Genomic DNA, 23820 nt, shown 5'->3' with positions numbered 1-23820 from the left:
AGCAAATTAGGGATTAATCACAGTCTTCTCGCTTTTCAAAATATATTTCAAGATGCTTTACTCATCAGGAGTCCCCAGTTTGTTAGATTGTGATCTTCCCTGGGGCCTGAAATTCTATCTCTAAACCTCATTATCTCTCTCTACCTCTCTCTCCTCCATCAAGTTGTACCTTAGTAGACAGGTAGTGAAGACAGCATTTGGGACACTTGCCTTTATTGGTCAGTGCATTGAGTATAGGAGTTGGGAGGCCATGTTGTGGCTGTACAAGACATTGTTTAAGCCATTGTGGAATACTGCGTTCAGTTCTGGTCTCCCTGCTATAGGAAAGATGTTGTTAAACTTGAAAGGGTTCAGAAAAGATTTACAAGGATGTTGCTGGGGTTGGAGGGTTTGAGGGAGAGGTTGAATAGGCTAGGGTTGTTTTCCCTGGAGCATTGGAGGCTGAGGGGTGACCTTATATGTGTTTATAAAATCTGGGGGAAAAATAAAAGGTCTTTTCCCCACGGTAGGGGAGCCCAGAACTAGAGGACATAAGGTGAGAGGGTGGTGCATGTAAGGAATGTGCTGCCAGAGGAAGTGGTGAAGGCTGGTACAATTACAACATTTAAAAGGCATCTGGATGGATATATGAATAGGAAGGGTTTAGAGGATTATGGGTCAAATGCTGGCAAATGGGATTAGATTAATTTAGGATATCTGGTCGGCATGGAAGAGTTGGACTAAAGGATCTCTTTCCAAGCTTTTTGTCCTGATATCGTTTCTGTGGCTCAGCGTCAATTTTTGTTATCTGCTTAGGCCCCTATGAAGTACTATAAGTCACTTTATTATGTTAAAGGTGCTTTGTAAATGCAAGCAGCTATTGCTGCTTTGGTATTTACTGCAACCTGTTGCAAAGTGGGACATCCATTTTCATGTGAGATGGAGAAACAAAGTATATAACTTGTCGATAGAAAAGCTGTTGAACATTCTGAAAATGAACAGATGAACTTTCTGTAGGTCCCATACACCATTCTTTACGTAGAAAGCTACAAGTCCCAACCACATTCTGTTGCATATTGCCTTCCAATATATTCTTAGTTGCAGACACCATTGTTGAACTAACTTTATTTATACCCCACCATGACAGAAAGGCCAATGTAACAAAATGTTCAGATCTTGCAATATCTCTCCATTTAAAACAAAATAACTTGTATATTGTAATGCGACAGGTTTCATGTATGTAAGTTCCTAGAATATAACATGTGTCACAACCAAACCAGTCAAAGTTACATGTAAAACCAAGTGTTGTTCCTTAACAATAGTATGTATTGAATGGAATATCATAATTTGACCAGGAATAATGGAAGGACCAACTTATTTCTTTTTTTCATCCAGCATATTTCCAATTATTCTAACAGTGCAGAACTTCAAAAGGATATAGGCAAGTTGGTGGAGTAGATGGATAAGTGCAGAGAAGTGTGAGGTGATAGGAAAAACATTGAAAAACAATATAAAAAAAGGAATATAATTCTAAAGAGGACACAGGAGCAGAGAGACCTGCGCACAAATGTGCGTAGGTCATGAAAGATGGCAGTACAGGTGGAGAGACCAGTAAGTAAAGCACATGGTATCCTAGGTTTTGTTAATAGGGGCAAAAAATACATACAAGACCAAGGAGATGATGCTGAATTTGTATAAGGCACCTGTTAGACCTCAACTGGAGTTTTGTGTACAGTTCTGAACAAAAAACCGTAGGAATAACTGCAAAAATGAAATATAGGCACTATTAGGCAGCTCAGCACCATCTTCTTAATGGTGACTAGAAACGGACAATAAATTCTGACCCAGGCAGTGACACTCACATCCTGAAAATGAGTAAAGAAAGAAAATAAACAAATAAATACAAGGAAGAATGAACACATTCGAAAGGGTACAGAAAAGTATATTCCAGAGTACTGGGGTCTGCAGGCAACATAGGTTAGACAACACCTCTATGACATTTGGCCCCATCATTTTACAGAAACTAGTTGCTTTATCCTCATTTCCAATTTTACACACTTTCAGCCAAAGGTATAACTTTCCGTCTAACTACACCAGCTTAATTTGTTAGTTTTGAATTCCTCCATTGTGCCCACATATAGTCTTTTTTTTTAAATACTTGCCATGCTGACTCACTGTGTACCTGAATACAATGTATGGACAACAAACTTTCAAGTTGCTCAAATTTCCACAAATCCAACTTTAGGAATTTCAAAAACATGTCACAATTTCTTAAATGAAACCTAAAGTAGAATTCTACAGCAGCCTTGTCACCATCTTTCCAATGTGTATTCCACTTAGTACAACTAACACATGGTCAACACCAAACAACCCTCCCTGCACTAAATTTCTTGACATCTTGCCATTTGGGAACGCAAGATGACACAATCTTTCAATAGACTACATCTGCTGTTGAACCATTCCTGTTCAAACTGAAGCAAAAGTAGCAGAGAACAAATGCAAGAACCACACTCTGGCTGGTCTGATCTGGTTTCACCTGGATTTTCTGCCAGCAGTTTTCGAAATATGGAGTCCTTGGGAGCTAGCTGTGCCTTTGGTGAGATCATCTTCCTGCTCGCAGAGGGAAGCCACTCTGCTCAAAAGATCTTATCATGTGAAATATGTCCTGAGAGCGCCTCCAGCTCACAAACTGCATTAGACATTAACCCTGCATGTCCACATGACCTCCTAGTTAACCAACTCACCTCATGCTTCATGTTGTTATGATAAGTCAAACTGAAAAAAAGGCCAGAAAGCTGGCTGTAGAACAAAACTCTTGTTGCTTAAAAATATTAACCAAGACCTGGATTATTTGCTTTGCTGTGTGTTGATTAGTAACTGCTGCTTTGGAGTCAATGTGGAAGAGAGATTTGTTTTCAAGTTAAGTAGAAGTTAAACCCTCCAATGGCCTGGCCTTGATTGTGCTGACCTCAGGGTCCTCTACTAATCCTCTATTAATGTGCAACTTGTTTATGTAATGCACAGTTCCTTATCGCTACGCATTACTTGCCAGTAATTGCAGACAAATTGAGGGTGGCTCACTGGTCAGCACTGCTGCCTCACAATGCCAGGGACCTGGGTTCGATTCTACTCTTGGGTGACTGTCTGTGTGGGTTCCCTCTCACAGTCCAAAGATGTGCAGGCTGGGTGGATTAGCCATGGGAAATGCAGGGGTTACAGGGATAGGGTGGGTCTGGGTGGGACGCTCTTCTGAGGGGTGGTGTGGACTTGATTGGCCAAATGGCCTGTTTCCACACTGTAGGGATTCTACAATTTGAAAGGCTTCTACCATTGAGTTAGTTTGAATCCAGCTGGGAAAGGGGCCAGAAACTTTGATCTATACAAAACACCAGCTGATGTGGACAATGTTACAGTGACCTCTTTTGCACATGTGACATCATTCATGACAACTTGAAAATCAGTTCAGGGCACCCTCTCTGTGGGACATAACCATACAATGTTCCAAGTTTGATCCACCTTTTTGCTGATCTCAGCTGAGGCATGGTGCTATTCTTGGTCTCACCCTCTACGATTTTGACATTTACGACTGTACAATTCCTGTACGAAACAATTTCTGGACATTTTTTCTTTGATTTGATAGTGACGGGTTATTTTTCTTCGCTGTTTTCATAATACATGTCTTTCTTTAAGGGCCTCACAAAGCTGAGCTGCAACCCACGGGTGGAGAATGACACTCAAATTTTGACCTGTGACCTCGGTAACCCTATGAAAAGTGGTGTGCAGGTGAGATCCAGAGAATATCAAAATGACTGTATTTACAGGTCACAGTGTAATAGAGCACTGCTAAAACTGAAGGGTGAATTGAAGAGGGGACATATGATCTTAGCGATATCACAATATTTGGATGTATAATTTACCACAATATTTACCCTAATTGTTTTTCTCCTGCTTTCGCTGGGTTTGGGCTCCATAGTCCTTCCTCCCCCCATTTCTGGCATGACAGCTAAGAGACTGACTGTGGGGTTTATAAATCACAAGAGGTGAGGGGAAAGTGATGTGCATCACAGTTGATGACTGATGCTCACACATGTTGTTTCTAAGACGATTTGCTAGATACCAATCGGACTGTAGCTCTTGAATGAAGCAGCCCGCTGCCATCTTCTCAAGGCCAACTATGGAGAAGCAATAAGTGCCAATGCCATCCACACCTCAAGAATAAACTAAATAAGACCCTGGAGGTTGATTCTTGCCACTTGCTTCTCCTGATTGGAACAGGGACACTTCCAACCAACCTGCCAAGCACTCTCTCAGTGAACATTGGGGTCTGAACCCAAACCTAGCTTAACTGTGTTGCTAATGAGGCACTGTGTTTGACGCTGAATCATTACTGAGGTTCGACAGGAAATATACATTTTCATCAATCCTTTCAGTACGACCTCTGAAGATCAGTTTATTCTTGTGTGAGAATGTTTCGCATTATGCTCATCAGGCACAGTTTAGACATTAACCCCATACGTCCACATGACCTCCTAGTTAACCAGCTCACCTCATGCTTCATGTTGTTATGATAAGTCAAACTGATAAAAAGGCCAGAAAGCTGACTGTAGAAAAAAACATTCTTGTTACTTAAAAATGTTAATCAAGACCTGGATTATTTGCTTTGCTGTGAGTTGATTACTAACTGCTGCTTGATTTTATTGATAAGTAGACAGCTAGCCTCTTTACTGGACCAGTGATGTAGACAATAAAAAGGCTTTGTTTAATTTTCTTCTCTTTAGTTATCGGCAGGGTTCCATTTCATGGTGCATAGCTTGGAGCAGGTGGAGAATGTCACGTTCAGCATGCAGATTAAAAGGTAAACAATACAGACCCTCACAGTGAATGGGCTAAAACATGCAGATCCGATCAATGTCTTATGACATTTATCTGTGAAGGCAGCAAAGCTGGCCCTGTGCTGACCAATCTTTATAAAAGTGTTCTCCAGGTGAGAAAAAGGCGTGTCAGGATAGCTTGGCCAGTGGTAAGAGGGCAGTGCATCCAGCCATGCAGGAATTGGGATGTCATGGTGGCTCAGTGGTCAGCACTGCTGCCTCACAACACCAGGGACTCAGGTTCGATTGCAGCCTCAAACGGCTGTCTGTGTGGAGTTTGCACATTCTGTGTGTCTGTGTGGGTTTCCTCCGGGTGCTCCAGTTTCCTCCCACAGTCCAAAGATGTGCAGGCTAAGTAGATTAGCCATGTGAAATAGAGGGTTGCAGGGATAGAATGGGGGTGTGGGTCTGGTGGGATGCTCTTCAGAAGGACAGTGTGGACATGATAGGCTAAATGGCCTGCTTCCACACAGTAGGGATTCTCTGTAACTCTTAACAGGTAGGAAAAGATTTGTCATGCCTTCTGTTGTCTTGTCGTAGAAGAGTAGGTGGTTGCATAGATAGTACTGGTCCTGCAAGTATACCCAGGGTGTCCTGTATGGGAGAAGTTGAACAATATTTGATGAGGTAACGTCTTCTCCGATTGACAGTATATCCATACAATCTCTTGAGAGGATTGGTGGGAAACTTCAGCTTTAGCAAAGTCACCTCATTGAGTACATCAACATGTAATGGCTTGGAGTTTGTGGTAAATGAATTGATGATGCACACCTCTGACCTTAAATATCTAGCAGTTTCTGCAGCATTTGTTTCCTCTGTCCTGATGTTTGAACTTGGGACCAAGTCTAGGGGATCTGCTGATGTCCCGAAGCAACAATGTCAGCAGGATCCTCACAGACAGCAAACCAGAAAAGAAAACACTTTTATTTTAATATAACAATTTACAGTGAGTGAAATAAATAATTGGGTGCACACACAATCAAAATAGAGGCTGAAATATCACAAACAAACTCTTTAAATATATAAAAGAAACCTTAAATGTCTATTTATTCTTAATGGAAAAAATTGATATTTCACAAATATGACATTACATTGCAGGACCAGTAATGCTGTTAAGTGCTAGTTATGAAACCATAAAACAAAATATTCAATAAGATGTTAGTATTTCAATCTTCCTGCTGAGTAACAAAGAATGTAAAGATTTCATTAGTTCAGTGATTTCTAATTGATTGAAAAGTGGATGAGTCTCAATGTTGGGAAGCATGGAATTGCTGACTGCAACTTCTGAATTTCTTCTTTTAACTCTGAATGTGTGAATTACAGAAGTTGCCCTCCATTTCAGTGAAAGAATGATCGTGAGTACTAATGCTTTCACTCTGCTCACTACCAGAAAATCTGAGTGTGTACATATCGAGAGCAAGCTGACTCCATAACTTGAGGTGATACCAGAGAGCTGAAGCATGTAGACGAGAATGAGGGTGAAGAAGAACTGATAATACTTGGTTGGGTAAATGTGAAATGAAGAAAAGCCAGACCCAGTTAGTACAGAATAGAGAACGGAGATGAAACATTAAATGATGATGATGTTGTCTCTTATTATGTTGAAGCATAGAAGAGGACAAAATGGAATAATGCTCCACCATTGGAGAGACTCAATCTGGGAAAAGATTGCCACTAACTTGGGAGGTGAAAGTACATCTAAGATCTTCGAGCAGTCCGAGAGCTTAGAAATGAGACTTATCTGTCAGAGGTCAAAAGTACTGAGAGTCTTTAATTGTGGATTGGTTACAAGTTTGAAATATAAGGGTTAATTCCTGAGATGAGGAATTGGGTGAGATGAGAACATCAGAAGGCTGGTTGCCATTGCATATCTGCAGTGATTAGAACCAAGGCTAGATGGTTCTCATTGACTGTGAGATCCTTGATTGGGGCTGTTAACCTGGGCTAATCAGGGAGACCTGGCTGACAGATACAAACTGCAGATTCACAAGGTCTCCTCAGTCTAGGGACTGGCTTTGAGCCTGCTGGTCACAGCCCATGTACAATGCACATGTAAATAAAGGGTGACTTGGTGACAGGATACCGGCCTCAGTGCAGTTATTTCAATATCCTCATTTTGAAAACTTTGTTGGCCAGGTTTTTCAAACAGGTGTCTCCTGTGGGACTGTTGGGCAGATTTGAAGATAGATAAGAAATTGTATTCTGATAGACAGCAGTTGTCATTAATAGTTTTGGAAATGAGTTTGCCTTAAGGCCTGAACACTGGAAGAGTAACACAAGATCAAACTGGGCCTGTTGAACCTTATCACCTTCATCAATGACTTGGAGGAGAAAAACAGGTTGCAGATTGATGCAGATGCAATTGGAGAATGAATCCTAATCTGACATCATTTTTGAAATGATGTACATAGCGTAATGAGCTCAGATAGGAGACAGTTCCAAAGAAATGTATCATAGGATTCCTACAGTGCCATCGCAGGCCATTCAGTCCACAGTGACCCTCCAAACAGCATCTCCCTCTCCCTGTAAACCTGTTCATCCCCTGGCTAATCCACCTAACCTGCACTGTGGACTGTAGGAGGAAACTGCAACACCAGGAGGAAACTCACGCAAATACAGGGAGAATGTGCAAACTCCACACAGACAATGTCTGAGGCTGGAATCGAGCCCGGGACCCTAGCGCTGTGAGGCAGCAAAGCTAACCACTGAGTCACCATACCACCCTCAATTTGTCCACAATTCCTGCCAAGTAATGTGTAGTGATAAGGCACTGTGGGTTAAATAAACAAGTTACAAAGAGTACCAAGCAAGGTTTGGTGCTCAAAATTGCTAAAAGGAGGAAGATCTGGATGTTGTAATGCATGGGTCTTTGAAGGTCTAAGACTAATGCTACCAGGTTCCCATAAAACTAAAAAAGGGTGTTTGGATCTATCTCTAAGATAATTAAATATGAAAGCAGAAATTTTATCCTTTCTTTGTGATTGGTTTTGTTCAGGTCATGTTTAAATTACTGAGGTGGAAATTGGACCTAAGGCCTCATTGACATCTATTACATGAGCTCCTTTAATCTGTCAGTGTTCCACAGGCAGCTTGTGCACTGCGTCAGATGAATATCATGTCTCTTACCTCAACCACAGTGACCTGAAGATAAATCTCAGGAACAGGAGTTTGAGCACACATAAGTGGCGAGGAAGACAGTGGAGGTAGAGAGAACACAAATATGATAGAGTCAGAGAGACAATCCTTACGCTGCTCCCTCTATGAGAAAATATTTTCCTTAGTTTCAGTGGGAAACACTTATCTTTCGTTACCAGTTGCTTAAGAAATCTGAGCAGAGTAGACTCATCTTTTAAGGGATTAACCTGGTTCAGAGAGAAGGGTACGGTTCATAATTTTAATAGTGAATGAAAAGAAAAATTAATTAATTGCACAATATGCACACCCAATTAAAAGAACAATTACAAGTATAATCATATATGAGCTAAAAATAGGAGAATTAAGATGCAAAATATGCTTCTCATTGATGTTCCTGACATCTGACACAAAAACATTTGGGACCCAAAGTACAACCAAATTGTTCCTGTGTACTGCAGTCCACTATGTATCATGTATTAAAAATGAAGGATACCTTGATTAATCCCGTGGGGGAGGACCTCCAGTTATATTAAAGATTCTGGCTTCACTCTTACTGAGAACACTGCCTTATCAGCATCAACAGCTCTCTTCCGTATATCACTGCCTGAGTGATGTACTGAAATAGTTCTTCAATGACCATTTCATAATGTTATCAGTACCATTTCACCTTCAGCTTTATCTGCATTGATTCTAATTCACTTAGTCATGAGAGAATGATTGTGATTTATTGTCAAGGTTCAGATAATGGGAAGAAATTATTTCAATGGAACGTTGGCTCCTTACTCCTATCTTCAATAACGTGACATCAATTTGATTTTCCAGTAAAAACTTACGAAACTCCAACAGTGAGGTGGTCTATTTGACATTTCCTGTTCAAGTTATTGCACAGATTGTTCTAACAGGGTAAGAATCAGTCTTGTTAATCTTTTCAAAATTATTTTTATTGTCTTTAATGTGGGACATTGTGAACTGTAGGGGTAATCCTGCCTTCCCATGTTCCTGGCAGGATGAACCCATCTCTGATATAGTTCTACTTCTAACTTGTACTCCATGTAAATGTGGCTTCTCTACAGTACAAGATGCAGACATTGAACCGCCTTGTATATAATTACCCACTGACTCTTTCTCAGACTGTGGAATTAAGGGAAATAATTATCTGCACAGCTTGTTGGGAATGTGTTGCTTGACAGCCGATGACATGGAGTCAGCATCAAACAAATAACCTTCACCTTCCCACATGAAGAAAACTGGCTGTATCTATGTAGGGAAGCATGAGATTTGCTTTTTCAGGAAAGGAAGGAATAGTGATCATAATTTTAGATTAATTTCCATAATGTGGCAATTTGCTGGCAAGGCTGGTATTTATTACCTATCTCTAATTTTCCTGAAAGGAAGTTGACATGATCCTTTTTCCTAAAGTGTTTCAGTTCATGTGGTGAAAGTGTTCCTATTGCACAGTTAGATATGAGTTCCAGGATTTTAATCCAGCAACAATGAACCACCAAGTCAGGATAATGTGCGACTTGGGGGAAAGCAGGAAGGTAATCTAAGCCATAAGGCTTTCTCATCAGCCTTCACCATCTAACGTCACTGATGTGACCAGAAGCTCAATTTAGAGTCATAGAGTCATACAAAGGAAACAGAACCTTTGGTCCAAACAGTCCACGTTGACCATGCTCCCAAACTAAACTAGTTCCACCTGCCTGTGTTTAGCCCATACTCCTCCAAAGCTTTCCTATTCATGAACCTATCCAAATATCTTTTAAACGTTGTAACTGTACCTGCATCCGCCACTTCTCTGGCAGTTCATTCCGCACACAAACAACGCTCTGCATAAAAAGGTTGCCCTTCACATACTTTTAAAATCTTTCTCCTCTCACCCGAAAAATATTCCTCCTAGTCTTGAACTCCCCCACCCCTAGGGAAAAGACCCTTGACTTGATTCTTTGGTGCTCTTCATTGATTTCAAACACTATCAAAAAACCTTTAAGAATCAAATTTCACTCAGTCTAGAGCTACAGCAACTGCCATACCAGGCTACATAATTGAAGAATGGCGTCTCCAGGCAATCCGATCGCAAGTCAACATGTATAACATCTTATTTCACTGAACACCGAGTATCACCTAAATGGAGCATAGAAGGAAAAATCAAGCAGATGGTGTTGCCTTACAGAGCCTGAGTTGCTTTTTATTCATGTAAAGGCTGTCTCTGTTATTAACATGCAATGCAATACTCAGCTCCCAACATATCAATCTATCAACGTGAGCTATCATTTCTATCAATTACAAACAGAGACACATCAACCTGATTGCCTTCACATTAGGCAACCTCTTTTAAATCATAGAAATTAAGCAATGAATCTGAGCCAGCCCAGGTCCAGGGAATGCTGTGTGTTGTGGGAAAGCTGATCAAAGGAGGGGAATTATTTAAAATCAGAGATTTTGGAGTTTCTTCATGATTTGTTGTCTTTTAATATCAGGACTTCACTACCTGAGAAAATTGTCCTCCCCTATGTTGATCTACAGTCATCTGCAACTGTAGAAGTGAAGAATGAGTCTCTGCCAATAATACAGCACACCTATGAGGTAGGTACAGCACCTGTCGGATTTCGAGGTGCAGCATTTTGGCGGCTACCAGCTATGTTATCTTTTGATGTTGGTGTTGCCATTTTTGTATGCATGTCCACTGGTTAAGTAGATAATTTCAGATCTTGAGCAGCGTCCACATCTTGGGACAGAGGGGGGGCATTAACTGTATCAATTTGATCTCGCATTGGGAGTTTTTTTAGTTTTTGATTCTTCCATGAGATGTGGGTCTCATTGGCTAGGTTAACATTTATTGTCCATCCTTAATTGCCTTCATTCTCAGTGGTTCGCTGGGCCATTACAGAGGGCCTTTAAGAGTCAGTCACATTGCTGTGGGTCTGGAGTCACATAGTCTACAGAGCAGGTAATGCTAACAGATTAGCTTCTTTAAAGGATACTAGCAAACCAGGTGGGTTTTTATCAAAATCAGTGATAGTTTCATGTTCAATATTAATTAGGTTAACTTTCAATTCCAAATATATGAACTTAACTTCCACCAGCTTCAATGTGAGATTTGAACCTTTGTCACAGACATTTACCAATCTGTCACCATCTCACCCAGTTGTGAGATTTTGGCTACAATGATGCTTCATGGATAAATCCACCTTTTAAAGTGACGACTACCTATATAATTAGGTTTCTATGGAATAAAAGCAGAGAATTAGATTATTGACAGGTTAGTCTGTAATGGTGACTCTAATCCACGGTAATCTTGTTGTATTCCAACTATCTCTTGATTCCTGCCCTGTTTCAAATCTCTCACCTAACTAATCCTTCTTTACATGTTAGCATTACCAGACTCTTTGAACACAATGGGCACCAGAGTTGAGATCAGCACTGTCCCCACTTAACATCAACACTGAGAGAGATGTAGGCCTGGATATTACATGCATCTGCCACTCCACTACCTTCCCACCCACCCTCAAACTCAGCCCACAATACAGAGGGTAGACAGACTGGCCCACCTGTGAAAATAAATAATTAAGGGTTAATTGAGCTTGTTGTTGGCCTCAGCTTATTAAAGGCTCAATTGACGCAGAAACATTGATACAAAGCAAATAGGAGCAGGAGCAAGCCATTCATCCCTTTCAGCCTGCTCCGCCATTCAATATGATTCAATGTGATCACGGCTGATCATCCAGCTCAGTGACCTGTTCCCATTTTCTCCCCTTACCTTCTGATCACTTTAACCTGAAGAACCATGCCTAACTCCTTTTTGAAAACATTCAATGTTATAGCTTCAGCCACTTTCTATGGCAGAGAATTCCACAGGCTCACAACTCTCTAGTTGTAGAAATTTCTCCTTATCTCTTCCTCCTTTCCCTTTTAATATTCTGCCTGTGCCAAAATATGGCAGGTGTGGACAGGTAGAGAGGAATGGGCAGGCTGATTTTAAATGCCTTCATGAATCAGTATGGGAAGAATAATGGGGGGAAGTTTATTTGGGGATGCCCTAAGCCCATCAGGGGAACCAGACACCACCCACATATACTTGAGCAGCACCTGCCCAGTAGAATTTGCCTCCACCCTAGTAGTAGGGTGAGCCTGTTACACATTATGCACACTCCCACTGAAAGCACATGGTGGGTGCATATGATATCCAGGCCCACATACCTCCCACCCCAGGAGTCTTCACCACCATGAAACCCCAGATATGGAGGTGCCGCTGTTGGACTGGGGTGAACAGAGTCAGAAATCGCACGACACCAGGTTATAGTCCAACAGGTTTATTTGAAAACACAAGCTTTTAGAGCCTCAGTCCTTCTTCAGGTGTTAGTGAGAGAGGTAGTATCAGGCACAGAATTTATGAGTAAAAGATCAAAGGATCACATCATTGATGAGGATGTACTGAACAAATGTAAGATACTGTTAAATCTTTAATCAGTTAGAAGGTTTTAATTGATTAATACGTGTATGTAAATCCCCAAATTCCTTTCAAGTTATGATCTTGAGAGAACTAAAGGTTCTATCAGTGTAAAGAAAAGGTGACATTTTAGGTTAGACAATGCATGTTAGGTGTGAGACCTTGATTAGGATCAGTTTGTGTTTTGGTTTGAAGTCAGACTGGTTTTCTTTCTAAAGTAGGAATTCATAAAACGTCACATTGACTGTCTATAAATTGTGTGCTTTTTGAACAAAATAGAATGTATCTGCAAATACAAATTCTGTGTGTGTGTGTGTGTGTGTGTGTGTGTTTAGGGCTTGTCTATAGGAAATGGCTGTTTTAATATGTTTCGGGTGGAAGCTAGAGAAGTGCAGCATCATGAGGTTACCGGTAGGCTTGCAATAAGCGATGTACTGAGGTGTGCGTCCTTGATGGAGATGCGTGTGTCCAAGAATGAGACTGATTCTAAAGAGTAGTCTGATTTTGGGATGAAATTTGTTGATATCGCTATGTAGTTATCTCAGTGAATCCTCGCCATGAGTCCAAAGTCCAGAGCCATGATTCTTTTTAAACACCTTTCTGCAGGTCCCCAGTACCCACAACTGAGCTTTGGCACTACCAGGAGTAAGGGAGCTGCTGGACACTCAGATTGACTAGCTCCTCTTGAGGGTGGGCCTTGCCCCTGAGCGACAGATGAATTTAGCCCATGCCCAGTGGGGAGGGCTCAGGACTGTGTCAGTTTCAAGCCAACCTTTCATCTATAAATGTCTCCCCATGGCAACTGAACATTTGTCATATTGACCCCTTGACCACATTTCCCCATCTAACCCGAGGCCCATTATTGTCAAACTATTGATTGGACTGAGGTCACTGAGTGCAGGATGGGAATCGAGCCCTAATGAATTCTGCTTACTACTCTACAGAGTCATGATTCACTTAGAGTGTGGTTAAAATGTAGAACACAGTACCACAAGAACTTGTTGAGGTGTATAGAATACTTCCAAAAGAAAACAAGGTGAAAACAAAATTCTGTGAGGCTGAACTGAGTTGATGGACTAGGATGAAACTAATGTGAGTTGGAGTAGCTACTTGGGTTAAATGGCCTGTTTCTGTGTTGTATCTTCAGTGTAAACCAATGGACATCAGGTACCACTTTGTGAGTACATTTTTTCCAGTGAACAGCATGATAGCAACGATATTATGCATAGTTTCCAGTGAGGCACTAAATTTACATAACTTATGTCCCTACCAAAGTGGGTCAGTTGTTTAATAGAAGAAATGTGATCGCAATTTGCTGAGAAATGTCAGTGGAGTCATTGTTGAAAAAATATTTTTCAGCAAATGCACTTTTTAAAGTGGACATGCATTTTTGCCATGCTAGTTGTTTAAGCCTTATGATGTAGACTGGCATGCAAGCTTGCTGTATTAACTTTCAGTGAGACACGAGATGTTTGTCAATGTGAAAACCACATGAGAAATGCATTTAAGTTGAATCATGAATACTAATTTGCTGAAGCTGATATAAAATAGTATCCCTGATTGGTGACATGAGCAACATGTGAGGGGAACAAATCTCATTGACCCTAAACGCTGGACTTTCGTGGGAGTCAGGGTAACTGGAACCATTTAAAAATGGTGTGTGTGATCAGATTCAGGGCTTCAATCACATTCCTGACAGCAACAATCTTTTGTCGACGTGAGATAAGCAAATCCACGCTCTGCATTCTTGACCTGTTCAGCTCCACCACAAAGATGGGCATCTCCTAGGCCCCAATTCTTGTGGAGGTCAGCTCCTCCATGGCTCATAGCCCCTCAGAGGAATTGTGAAACATGGTCTGATTCTGGGAACCATTTGAAAGGTGCATTGAAAAGGTTATATCTCTAACCCCTATCCACTCTTCATGGCCCCTCAATACCTTCTATTCTAACCTGTTTCCAACTCGTGCTCCTTTTTGTGCACTTTCAGCTAGGTTGTCCTCACTATGCAAGCTGGGTTGAGAGCTCAGACCTATCAAAGCAATAACTCAGTGGGGAATCTGTTTTGACAAGCAAACTGAATTCTTGACTTTGATTGAGGATTTCACATTGTGATAAAAAGTTGTTCTTTCTGTGAGACATTGACAAAAGAGATCAATGTTTATTCAGTATGGAGCTGGAGAAGCACAGCAGGCCAGGCAGCATCAGAGGGGCAGGAAAGCTGACGTTTCAGGTTGGGAGGGTCCTGACCCAAAACATCAACTTTCCTGCCCCTCTGATGCTGCCCGGCCTGCTGTGTTCTTCCAGCTCCATACAATGTTATCTCTGACTCCAGCATCTGCAGTTCTTGCTATTTCAATGTTTATTCAGACAAGATTAAGAGATATAAAGTGTTTGAAACCTCTGTTATTTTTACTTTAATGGTCTGTTTGATTAACATTTTACAGGGTTGTAGGAACAGCTACTTATTTTCAAAGAATATTTCTGAATGAGTGTTCTATTTTTCTCAGCAGTTCCACACATACCATTGTTATTATATACATAGTGCATAGTGGGTGAATGGGCATGAATAGGAAATGAGTTGGCATGGAGACCATAACGGGCCATGGGGAACTGCTGGGCTGCATGAAATGTAAAGGCTAGAGGGTAGCTTTTATTACAACTGGGATGAAGTCCCAGAGAACCACAACAGACTTTCTTATTAGATAACAAGGTGTGGAGCTGGATGAACACAGCAGGCCAAGCAGCATCATAGGAGCAGGAAGGCTGACGTTTTGGGCCTCGACCCTTCTTCAGAAATCTGAAACGTCAGCCTTCCTGCTCCTCTGATGCTCCTTGGCCTGCTGTGTTCATCCAGCTCTACACCTTGTTATCTCAGATTCTCCAGCATCTGCAGTTCCTACTATCTCTGAGACTTTTTTATTAGCCTGTGTCACCAGTGCCCACGGTCATCTAAGATCTGCTTCTGGACCCAAATCTATCTCGCACCATTACTCTCACTCTGCCCTGGACTGAACATTACGAGATAATGAGCACAAGACAGGTCTGCAGTGTCAGGAAATTTCCCAACTTGTGCTGTCTGCCTCAGTCGTGAAAATCCGGCCCTAAGCCTTGACTTCATCTGTTCTTGTCTATCTTTAGGAATTGGTGTTACTATAGGTATCTCAGCTATGACTGTACAAGATTTTGTGTTGGTTTTCTGATGATACACTAAGATTATGATTGAGCCTTAAAGAAGAAAGGCATATTGAAAAGTAGAATCCTTTTCTCTTGTGAGACTAGATGAATACAAATGACTCCAGCCTGGAGAATGGTGCAGTTGCTCAATGGGTTGAGGAACAGATTCAGGACAGTGTGTGCTGTCAAACTACAAACGATCAGAGCTCCAGGTTAATAGACAAAGGCTAATTCTGGAGAGCTTTCTCACCAGTGGATTAATTTAGCCTGTAACATCAACATGAAAATTGTCAAACAATTAAGCCTGTGAACATAGAAGTTGAAAACAACACAGTTGATGGGAAGCTTCTCTTCCATTTAGCAAAAAATCCAAAACAAGGGAATGCATTCATAATATTAGAACTAAACAGGCTAAAAGCTTACTCTGGGAAAACCCAAATGACCACAAAAACATCTGATTCATAATCCTAGAACATTGTGGCTGCAGAAACAATTAACAGAGACAGATACTTAAGTAAGGATATTCAATAAATGAAAGAATTATAATCATTTCAGGGTGAACAGATTGGCAGAGCAGTGACTTCATGTTCCTAACAAGAGGTAAAAGAAGTTAACTCATCCATGGTGCAGTCCATTAGTTAATTTGAAGACATTCAAATGTCTATGAAATAAATAGGTGTTATATAACCAAAACAGAATCTCCCTCGTCCTCACGTACCACCCCATCAACCTCCGGATCCAACGCATCATCCTCCGACACTTCCGCCATCTGCAATCCGACCCCACCACCAAAGACATCTTTCCCTCCCCACCCTTATCTGCTTTCCGGAGGGACCACTCTCTCCGTGACTCCCTCGTCCGCTCCACACTCCCCTCCAGCTCCACCACACCCGGCACTTTTCCCTGCAACCGCAGGAAGTGCTACACCTGCCCCCATACCTCCTCCCTCACCCCCATCCCAGGCCCCAAGAAGACTTTCCACATCAAGCAAATGTTCACCTGCACATCTGCCAATGTGGTATACTGCATCCGCTGTACCCGTTGTGGCTTCCTCTACATCAGGGAAACCAAGTGGAGGCTTGGGGACTGCTTTGCAGAACACCTACACTCGGTTTGCAATAAACAACTGCACATCCCAGTCGCGAACCATTTCAACTCCCCCTCCCATTCCTCAGACGACATGTCCATCCTGGGCCTCCTGCAGTGCCACAACGATGCCACCCGAAGGTTGCAGGAACAGCAACTCATATTCTGCTTGGGAACCCTGCAGCCCAATGGTATCAATGTGGATTTCACAAGTTTCAAAATCTCCCCTCCCCCTACCGCATCCCAAAACCAGTCCAGCTCGTCCCTGCCTCCCTAACCTGTTCTTCCTCCCACCTATCCCCTCCTCCCACTTCAAGCCGCACCTCCATCTCCTACCGACTAACCTCATCCCGCCCCCTTGACCTGTCCGTCCTCCCTGGACTGACCTATCCCCTCCCTAACTCCCCACCTACACTCACCTTTACTGGCCCCATCCCCGCCTCTTCGACCTGTTTGTTTCCTCTCCACCTATCCTCTCCTCTATCCATCTTCTATCCGCCTCCCACTCTCTCCCTATTTATTTCAGAACCCCCTTCCCCTCCCCCTTTTCTGATGAGAGGTCTAGGCCCGAAACGTCAGCCTTTCGGCTCCTATGATGCTGCTTGGCCTGCTGTGTTCATCCAGCCCTGCACCTTGTTGTCTCGGATTCTCCAGCATCTGCAGTTCCTACTATCTCCGTTATATAACTTCTTCTGTGTCTCACCCTAGCTACACAACAATGGTCCATCAGCAATCAGTGATGCTGTGCTTGAAGTTGACTGGCCTGCAGTTTTCCTTGGTAACAGTCTACTGTTCAAATCAAAGATTATTCCATGGGGCAGAATCAACTGCACAGTGAACGCTTCAGAAGCTGAGAATTGGGTAAGACTTTGCACTTTCAAAATGTGTAACTTTTCATGTGAGAAAATAAGGGATAAGAAGACGAAAGTCATTTTTGTTGACATATTATAATGAATTGCCTACTGTATTAATGTTCTATTCAAGAATTTGTAGAACTTGCAACTAACAATTTATGCATTTATGTACCTTGGATTCTTTTGAGGATATTAATTTAAAACAAAGATTTTAATATTAAAGGAATAATGAATATTGATGCTTTTACTGAGATCTTCTTCAAGTGTTATCGTTATGATTAGATCAAATATTGTGATTGTAGCTCATTTAATAGAAGCTTTTTGTTATTGTTATGAATGCTATATGACCACATATGATGAGCATATGTGCAGGAAATATTCTCAGCTGCAGAAGCTGGAGCTCCAGGTCTCACTCGCTGACTGGTATTCCATTTGGAAGATGATGAGGGTGCTGGTACCTTGGAGGAATGCAGCCAGAGCCAAGCTTCTGGCACTACAAGCGGCTTGACTGTACAGGGGCAGAGAGGAAGAGCGATAGTGATGGGGGTTCTTTAGTCAGGGAGTAGACAGGCATTTCTGCAGCCAAAGGTGTGACTCCAGGATGGTGTGTTGCCTCCCTGGTGCCCAGGTCAGGGATGTCACTGAACAGCTTAAGGGCATCCTGAAAGGGAAGGGTGATGAGTTAGAGGTTGTGGTACATGTTGGCACCAGTGATATGTGCAAAGTGAAGAATGAGGTTTTGCATCAGGAATTCAGGGAGCTATGCAGTAGATTAAAAAGCAGGACCTCAATGGTTGTAACCTCTGGATTACTCCTGACGCCTTGTGCCATCGAGTTTAGAAATAGGAAAATAGGACAGATGAATGTGTGGCTCAAGAGTTGACGCAAGGGGGGAGGGTTTTAGATTCCTGGATCACTGGGACCATTTTTGGACCAGGTACAAATGGGACAGTCTGCCCCGAACCACATTGGGCTCAACATCCTCACAAGTAGGTTTGCTAGTGCTCTTTGGAGGAGTTTAAATTAGTCTGGCATGGGGAAGAGGGACAGAATATCGATAAAACAGAGACATCATGCTGCAGCAAAGGAAGCAAGTCACAGTGAGTTCAGCAATGTTGAGTGTCAAGAGAGTAAGACAAGGCTGGATGGTCTTTACTTTAATGCTAGGCGTGTTATAGGTACGACTGTTAAGTTAATCGCATGGATTGACACGTGTTGCCATCAAAGAAACATGTTTGAAGGAAGGGCTGGACTGGCAACTCAATATTCCAGGCTATAGGATATTTAGGCGAGACAGGAGGGTGTAAAAGTGGTGGTGGTGTAGCACTATTAATTAAGGAGTCAAATACTACAATAAGAAGAGATGATATTTTGGAAGGGTCCTCAAACAAGACTTTGAGGGTAGAATTTAGGAATGTTAAGGGGGCAGCTACTTTACTGGGAATGTATTATAGGCCCCCAAAGAGTCAGCGGGAAATAGAGGAGCAAATATGTCGACAGTTCAAAAAGGTGTGTAGGAGTATTAATTGGTTAATTATACTAGGGGAGTTTAACTTTCCCAACATAAATTTGGATATTCATAGTATTAAGAGTTTAGAGGGGGAAAATTTCTTGAAATGTATCCAGGAGAGTTTTTTTGTATCAATACATAGAAGGTCCAACAAGGGATGGCTCATTGCTGGATCTGATTCTGGGGAAAGAAGCCAGACAAGTGATCGAAGTGGCAGTGGGGGAACATTTTAGCAATAGTGACCACAAAATGGTATTTTTTCTGGACAAGAAAAATTACGGTCTGCAAAAGATGGCTTTGGATTGTGGGAAGGCAGGTTTTATTAAAGCAGGATCTGGCCACAGTAGGCTGGCAACAGCTCTTTAAGTGTAAGTCTACCGTGGGAGGCGAGGCAGGAAATTGACAGAGACAGGCCTCTGACCCAAATTTTTAATTCCTCTGCAGCCACAGGGAAGGGTCAGAGAACTGGAGGACAGCTAATATGGTTCCTCTTTTTTAAGAGGGATGGTAGAGATGAACCAGGAAATTACAGACCAGTCAGTCTCACGTCAGTGGGTGGCAAACTATCGGAGAAAATTCTGAACGAGCAAATTAATACCCACTTGGAAAAGCATGGGCTAATTAGGGGTAGTCAGCATGGCTTTTTCAGAGGGAGGTCACGACTAACAAATTTGTTCGAATTATTTGAAAATGTGATCAAGTATGTGGATGAGGGAAGTTCAGGTGATGTGCATAACGTGGACTTTAGCAAAACTTTTGACAAGGCCCCACATAAGAGACTGATTGAGAAGGTTAAAGCACATGGAATTGAGGGAAATTTGGCAAGATGGATCAGAACTGGCTTAGTAATAGGACACCAAGTGTAGTGGTAGAAGGCTGTTTGAGTGACTGGAGGCTGGTATCCTGCAGTGTACCACAAAGATCAGTACTGGGCCCTTTATTGTTTGTCACATACTATACAAATGATATGGACGAAAATGTTGGCGGGAATGTTAAAAGCAAATTTGTAGATGACACCAAGATTGGTAAAGTGGTTAATAGCGAAGATGTTTGTAGGTTGCAGGAAGATATAGATAGTTTGGTCAGATGGGCAGACCAGAGACAGATGGTATTTAACCCTGATAAGTGAGAGGTGATGCACTTTGGAAGAAGAAACGAGGTGAGAGAGTATTTAATGAACGTCAAGATACTGGATAGCTTAGAAGAACAGAAGGATCTTGGTGTAATTATTCACAGATCCCTGACGTCTGCAGACCATGTGACTAGGATAGTTAAGAAGACATATGGGACACTTGCTTTCATCAGTTATTGCATAGAGCATAAGAACAAAGGAGTAATGTTGAAGTTATATGGAGTGTTGGTCAGGCCACAGCAGGAGTGCTCTGTGCATTTGCTGGTCACCTCACTACAGGAAGGATGTGATAGCACTAGCAGGGGCACAGAGGAGGTTCACCAGGATGTTGCCTGGAAATTGAGTTTTAAGATAGGCTTGGATTGTTTTCTCTAGTGCAGCGAAGGCTGAGGGGAGACATGATTGAGATGAATAAGATTATGAGGGGTATGAACAGGGTGAATACAGAACAGCTGTTCCCCTTGGTTGAGGGTCAGTCACAAGAGGGCATAGTTTTAGAGTAAGGGGCAGGAGATTCAGAGGGGATTTGGGAAAAAACTTTTTCACGCAGAGGAGGATAAGATCTGGAATGCACTGCCTGAAATAAAGGCCAGAAAACTTGCAACTTTTAAAAAATATTTTGGTGAGCACTTGAAATATCATAACATTCGTGGAAATGGGACAAGTGCAGGAAATTGGGATTAGTTCGCCTTTAGTGGTAGCTATTGTCAGTGCAGACTCAATGGGCCAAAGGAACTTTGCTGTACTATATGAACTTATGAATCTACATGCATCGCAGCAGGTTAATTTGGTGGTTTGCTCCTTTTACTTGATCAATCCACTGACATTCCTTGTTTACCATGGAGAATAGTTGCTGGATAGGGTCCTGTGTACTATTTACAGGTTTGGTGATGACACCTAGTTCTAACTTCTTCCTGTGGAGCAGAGAACGTGGTGTATTTCTTTTCTTGCTCAGCACCTACAGTGCCCCGATTGTAGCATCTCCATTGCCTTGCTCAGCAACCATTAGTTGCCTGAGCAGAGGTCAGTGATTGAGCCGGGAGTTATTTTAGTTTATAAGACTCAATGATGTAGCTTCAAACAGCACAATAACAAACTGAGCCATCAGAGTGAGGATTCTTTAATTCGCCCCAATCAAATGATGTTCAAAACTATTTTCACATGAAGGTGGTGTGCCTTAAAGAGCTTGTCAAAGTGATATGGACGCAGCTATACTCAGAATTCAAGAATCATGAATAACAATGCTGTTTTTCACCTGCAGGTAGAAACAATGAGTACAATGAGCCCATTATCTAAAACTACTGAGAACTCCCGACATAACATGAATAAAAGAGATGTGAACAAGGCAGAAAATGCAATGAAGGAGACCATCTTTAATTTGGTAAGGGTGTTTGTCAAAATTTCACATGAAGAATAACTGTATGAGTTTTGCAGCTTGATGTCCTAAAAATGTTACTGTGTAAGAACAAACATTCCCCCCGGCATCATAAAATCATTTCATGCAGAACTGTCTCATTGCTCCATGTGATTTAACATGTTGGCACTTCTAACTTGCACAGTCTGTTGCCTTAGCGTTTGGCTGACTGAACTTGCTCACAAGTAAATCTTCATCCTTAAAAGACACTGACCTATTTGTCACAGGCTTCCACATGCTGCTCACATACTTCAAGCAACGTGCTGCCAAAGAAATGTCTATTACTGCATTAGCCTCATTCTGCGTAGCAGTTAGATGTACTGTTTCCCAACCTTGGGTTTACACATTCAGAGCTCAAGGCAAGCTAACAATTCAATCTGAGATAACAAGGTGTAGAGCTGGATGAACACAGCAGGCCAAGCAGCATCAGAGGAGCAGGAAAGCTGACGTTTCGGGCCTAGACTCTTCTTCAGAAGAGTTCAAGTCCCACCTGCTCCAGCGGGTGTGTAATAACATTTCTGAACAGGCTGATTAGAAAAATAGGTTAATTAAAAAAAAAGTTCAGTGTATTCCCCTTATTAATTCTGGTTTTTGTTCAGATTATTAGTTCAGTCAAATTTGAATCACTTAGCCAGAACAATAATTTACATCTATGCATTTAAAACTTGAGCACTATTTCTAGCTCAATGAACACTAATTCCATTAACAACAACAACATCAGTTCTGAGGAAGGGTCACCGGGCCCGAAATGTTAACTCTGTTTTCTCCTTCACAGATGCTGCCAGACCTGCTGAGCTTTTCCAGCAACTTTGTTTTTGTTCCTGATTTACAGCATCCGCAGTTCTTTCGGTTTTTACTAATTCCATTAATTCCAGTCTTGAAGCAGCTCACCAATATTTTCGATGTACTTTGAAGACTGCAATTGATGCTGTTAAACTTGAAAGGGTTCAGAAAGAATTTACAAGGATGTTGCGGGAATGGAGGGTTTGAGCAGTAGGGAGAGCTGAATAGATTGGGGCTTTTTCCTCTGGAGTGTTAGAGGCTGAGGAGTGACCTTATAGATATTTATAAAGTTGTAAGAGGCATGGACAGGGTGAATAGCCAAGGTCTTTTTCCCAGGGTAGGGGAGTCCAAAACTAGAGGACAAATTTCTAAGGTGAGAGGGGAAAGATTCAAAAGGGACCTGAGGGGCGACTTTTTCATGCAGAGGGTGGCGTATGTATGGAACAAGCTGCCAGAGGAGGTGGTGGAGGCGGATACAATTACAACATTTAAAAGGTATCTAGATAGGTACAAGAATAGGAAAAGTTTAGAGGAGTATGTGCCAAATGCTAACCAATGGGACTAGATCAGTCTAGGAGACCTGGTCGGCATGGACGAGTTGGACCAAAGGGTCTGTTTTCATGTTGTATAACTGTGATTCAGAATCCAATCTTGAAAGGTATTTCAGGTTTCTGCAATGGTAATTACCAGAAGTGGACAATAACTGCCCAGTTAGCATTACCTGTAACTTACAGGGATGCTGGTATAGTGATGTTATCACTCAACATGTAATCCAGAGACCATAGGAACCTATATTCAAATTCCACCTTGGCTAATGATGCAATTTAAATTCAATTAGTTAATAAATTGGGAATTAAAAGCCTATCTCTGCAATGGTGACCAGGCGACTATCAAATTGTTGCTAAAATCCAACTGGCTCTCAAATGTCTTTAGTCTATTTGGTCCACATGTAACTCCAGACCCAGGCTGTGTGGCTGACTCTTAATTTGTCCTGAAAACCATTCCATTGCACCAAACCACTGTAGAATTGGACTGAACACAGCTTACCATCATCTTCACAATGGTATTTATTTGAATTAGAATTAAGTTTTATTTTCGCAATGTCCTCAAGTGCAAAAGTACAGTGAAAAGTGTACATTGTCATCACATACAGCGCCATCTTAGGTACAAAGTACCTAGTTACAAATCTTAGGTACTGAAATAGATAAGGTACAAAAGTAGATAAATAAAGAAAAAAGCCAGAAGTTCTACTTTGCAGTTCTTCATAGAATAACTTAGGAAAATAAAGAAATAAAGTTAAAAGATAAACATTACAGTCCTTTAATAGCCTCCATGTTGGTGCTTTCCATACATAGTTCCGCTTTCCCACGTGCTAGGATGACCGCACCTGGCCCCAACCACCGAATGCCAGCCGCTTAGAAATAAAGAATAA

General features: G+C 41.8%; 1 protein-coding gene across 1 annotated transcript in view; it reads left to right on the top strand.

Moving 5' to 3' along the window:
• The window catches only part of LOC109921648 (integrin alpha-8-like), a 121655-nt gene that overhangs the window by 84175 nt on the left and 13660 nt on the right, over positions 1–23820 (top strand). Inside the window, exons 21-26 of the mRNA XM_048614461.1 lie at positions 3670–3762; positions 4758–4834; positions 8808–8888; positions 10466–10571; positions 17404–17556; positions 21453–21572. Of these exons, the coding sequence (XP_048470418.1) occupies positions 3670–3762; positions 4758–4834; positions 8808–8888; positions 10466–10571; positions 17404–17556; positions 21453–21572 (630 nt within the window). The remainder of the gene's footprint in view (positions 1–3669; positions 3763–4757; positions 4835–8807; positions 8889–10465; positions 10572–17403; positions 17557–21452; positions 21573–23820) is intronic.

Source organism: Rhincodon typus, chromosome 30, assembly GCF_021869965.1.
Source record: "Rhincodon typus isolate 14 chromosome 30, sRhiTyp1.1, whole genome shotgun sequence".
NCBI lineage: Eukaryota > Metazoa > Chordata > Chondrichthyes > Orectolobiformes > Rhincodontidae > Rhincodon > Rhincodon typus.
The sequence above is the reverse complement of the archived record's forward strand: the minus strand, read 5'-3'. Positions and strand labels throughout refer to the sequence as shown.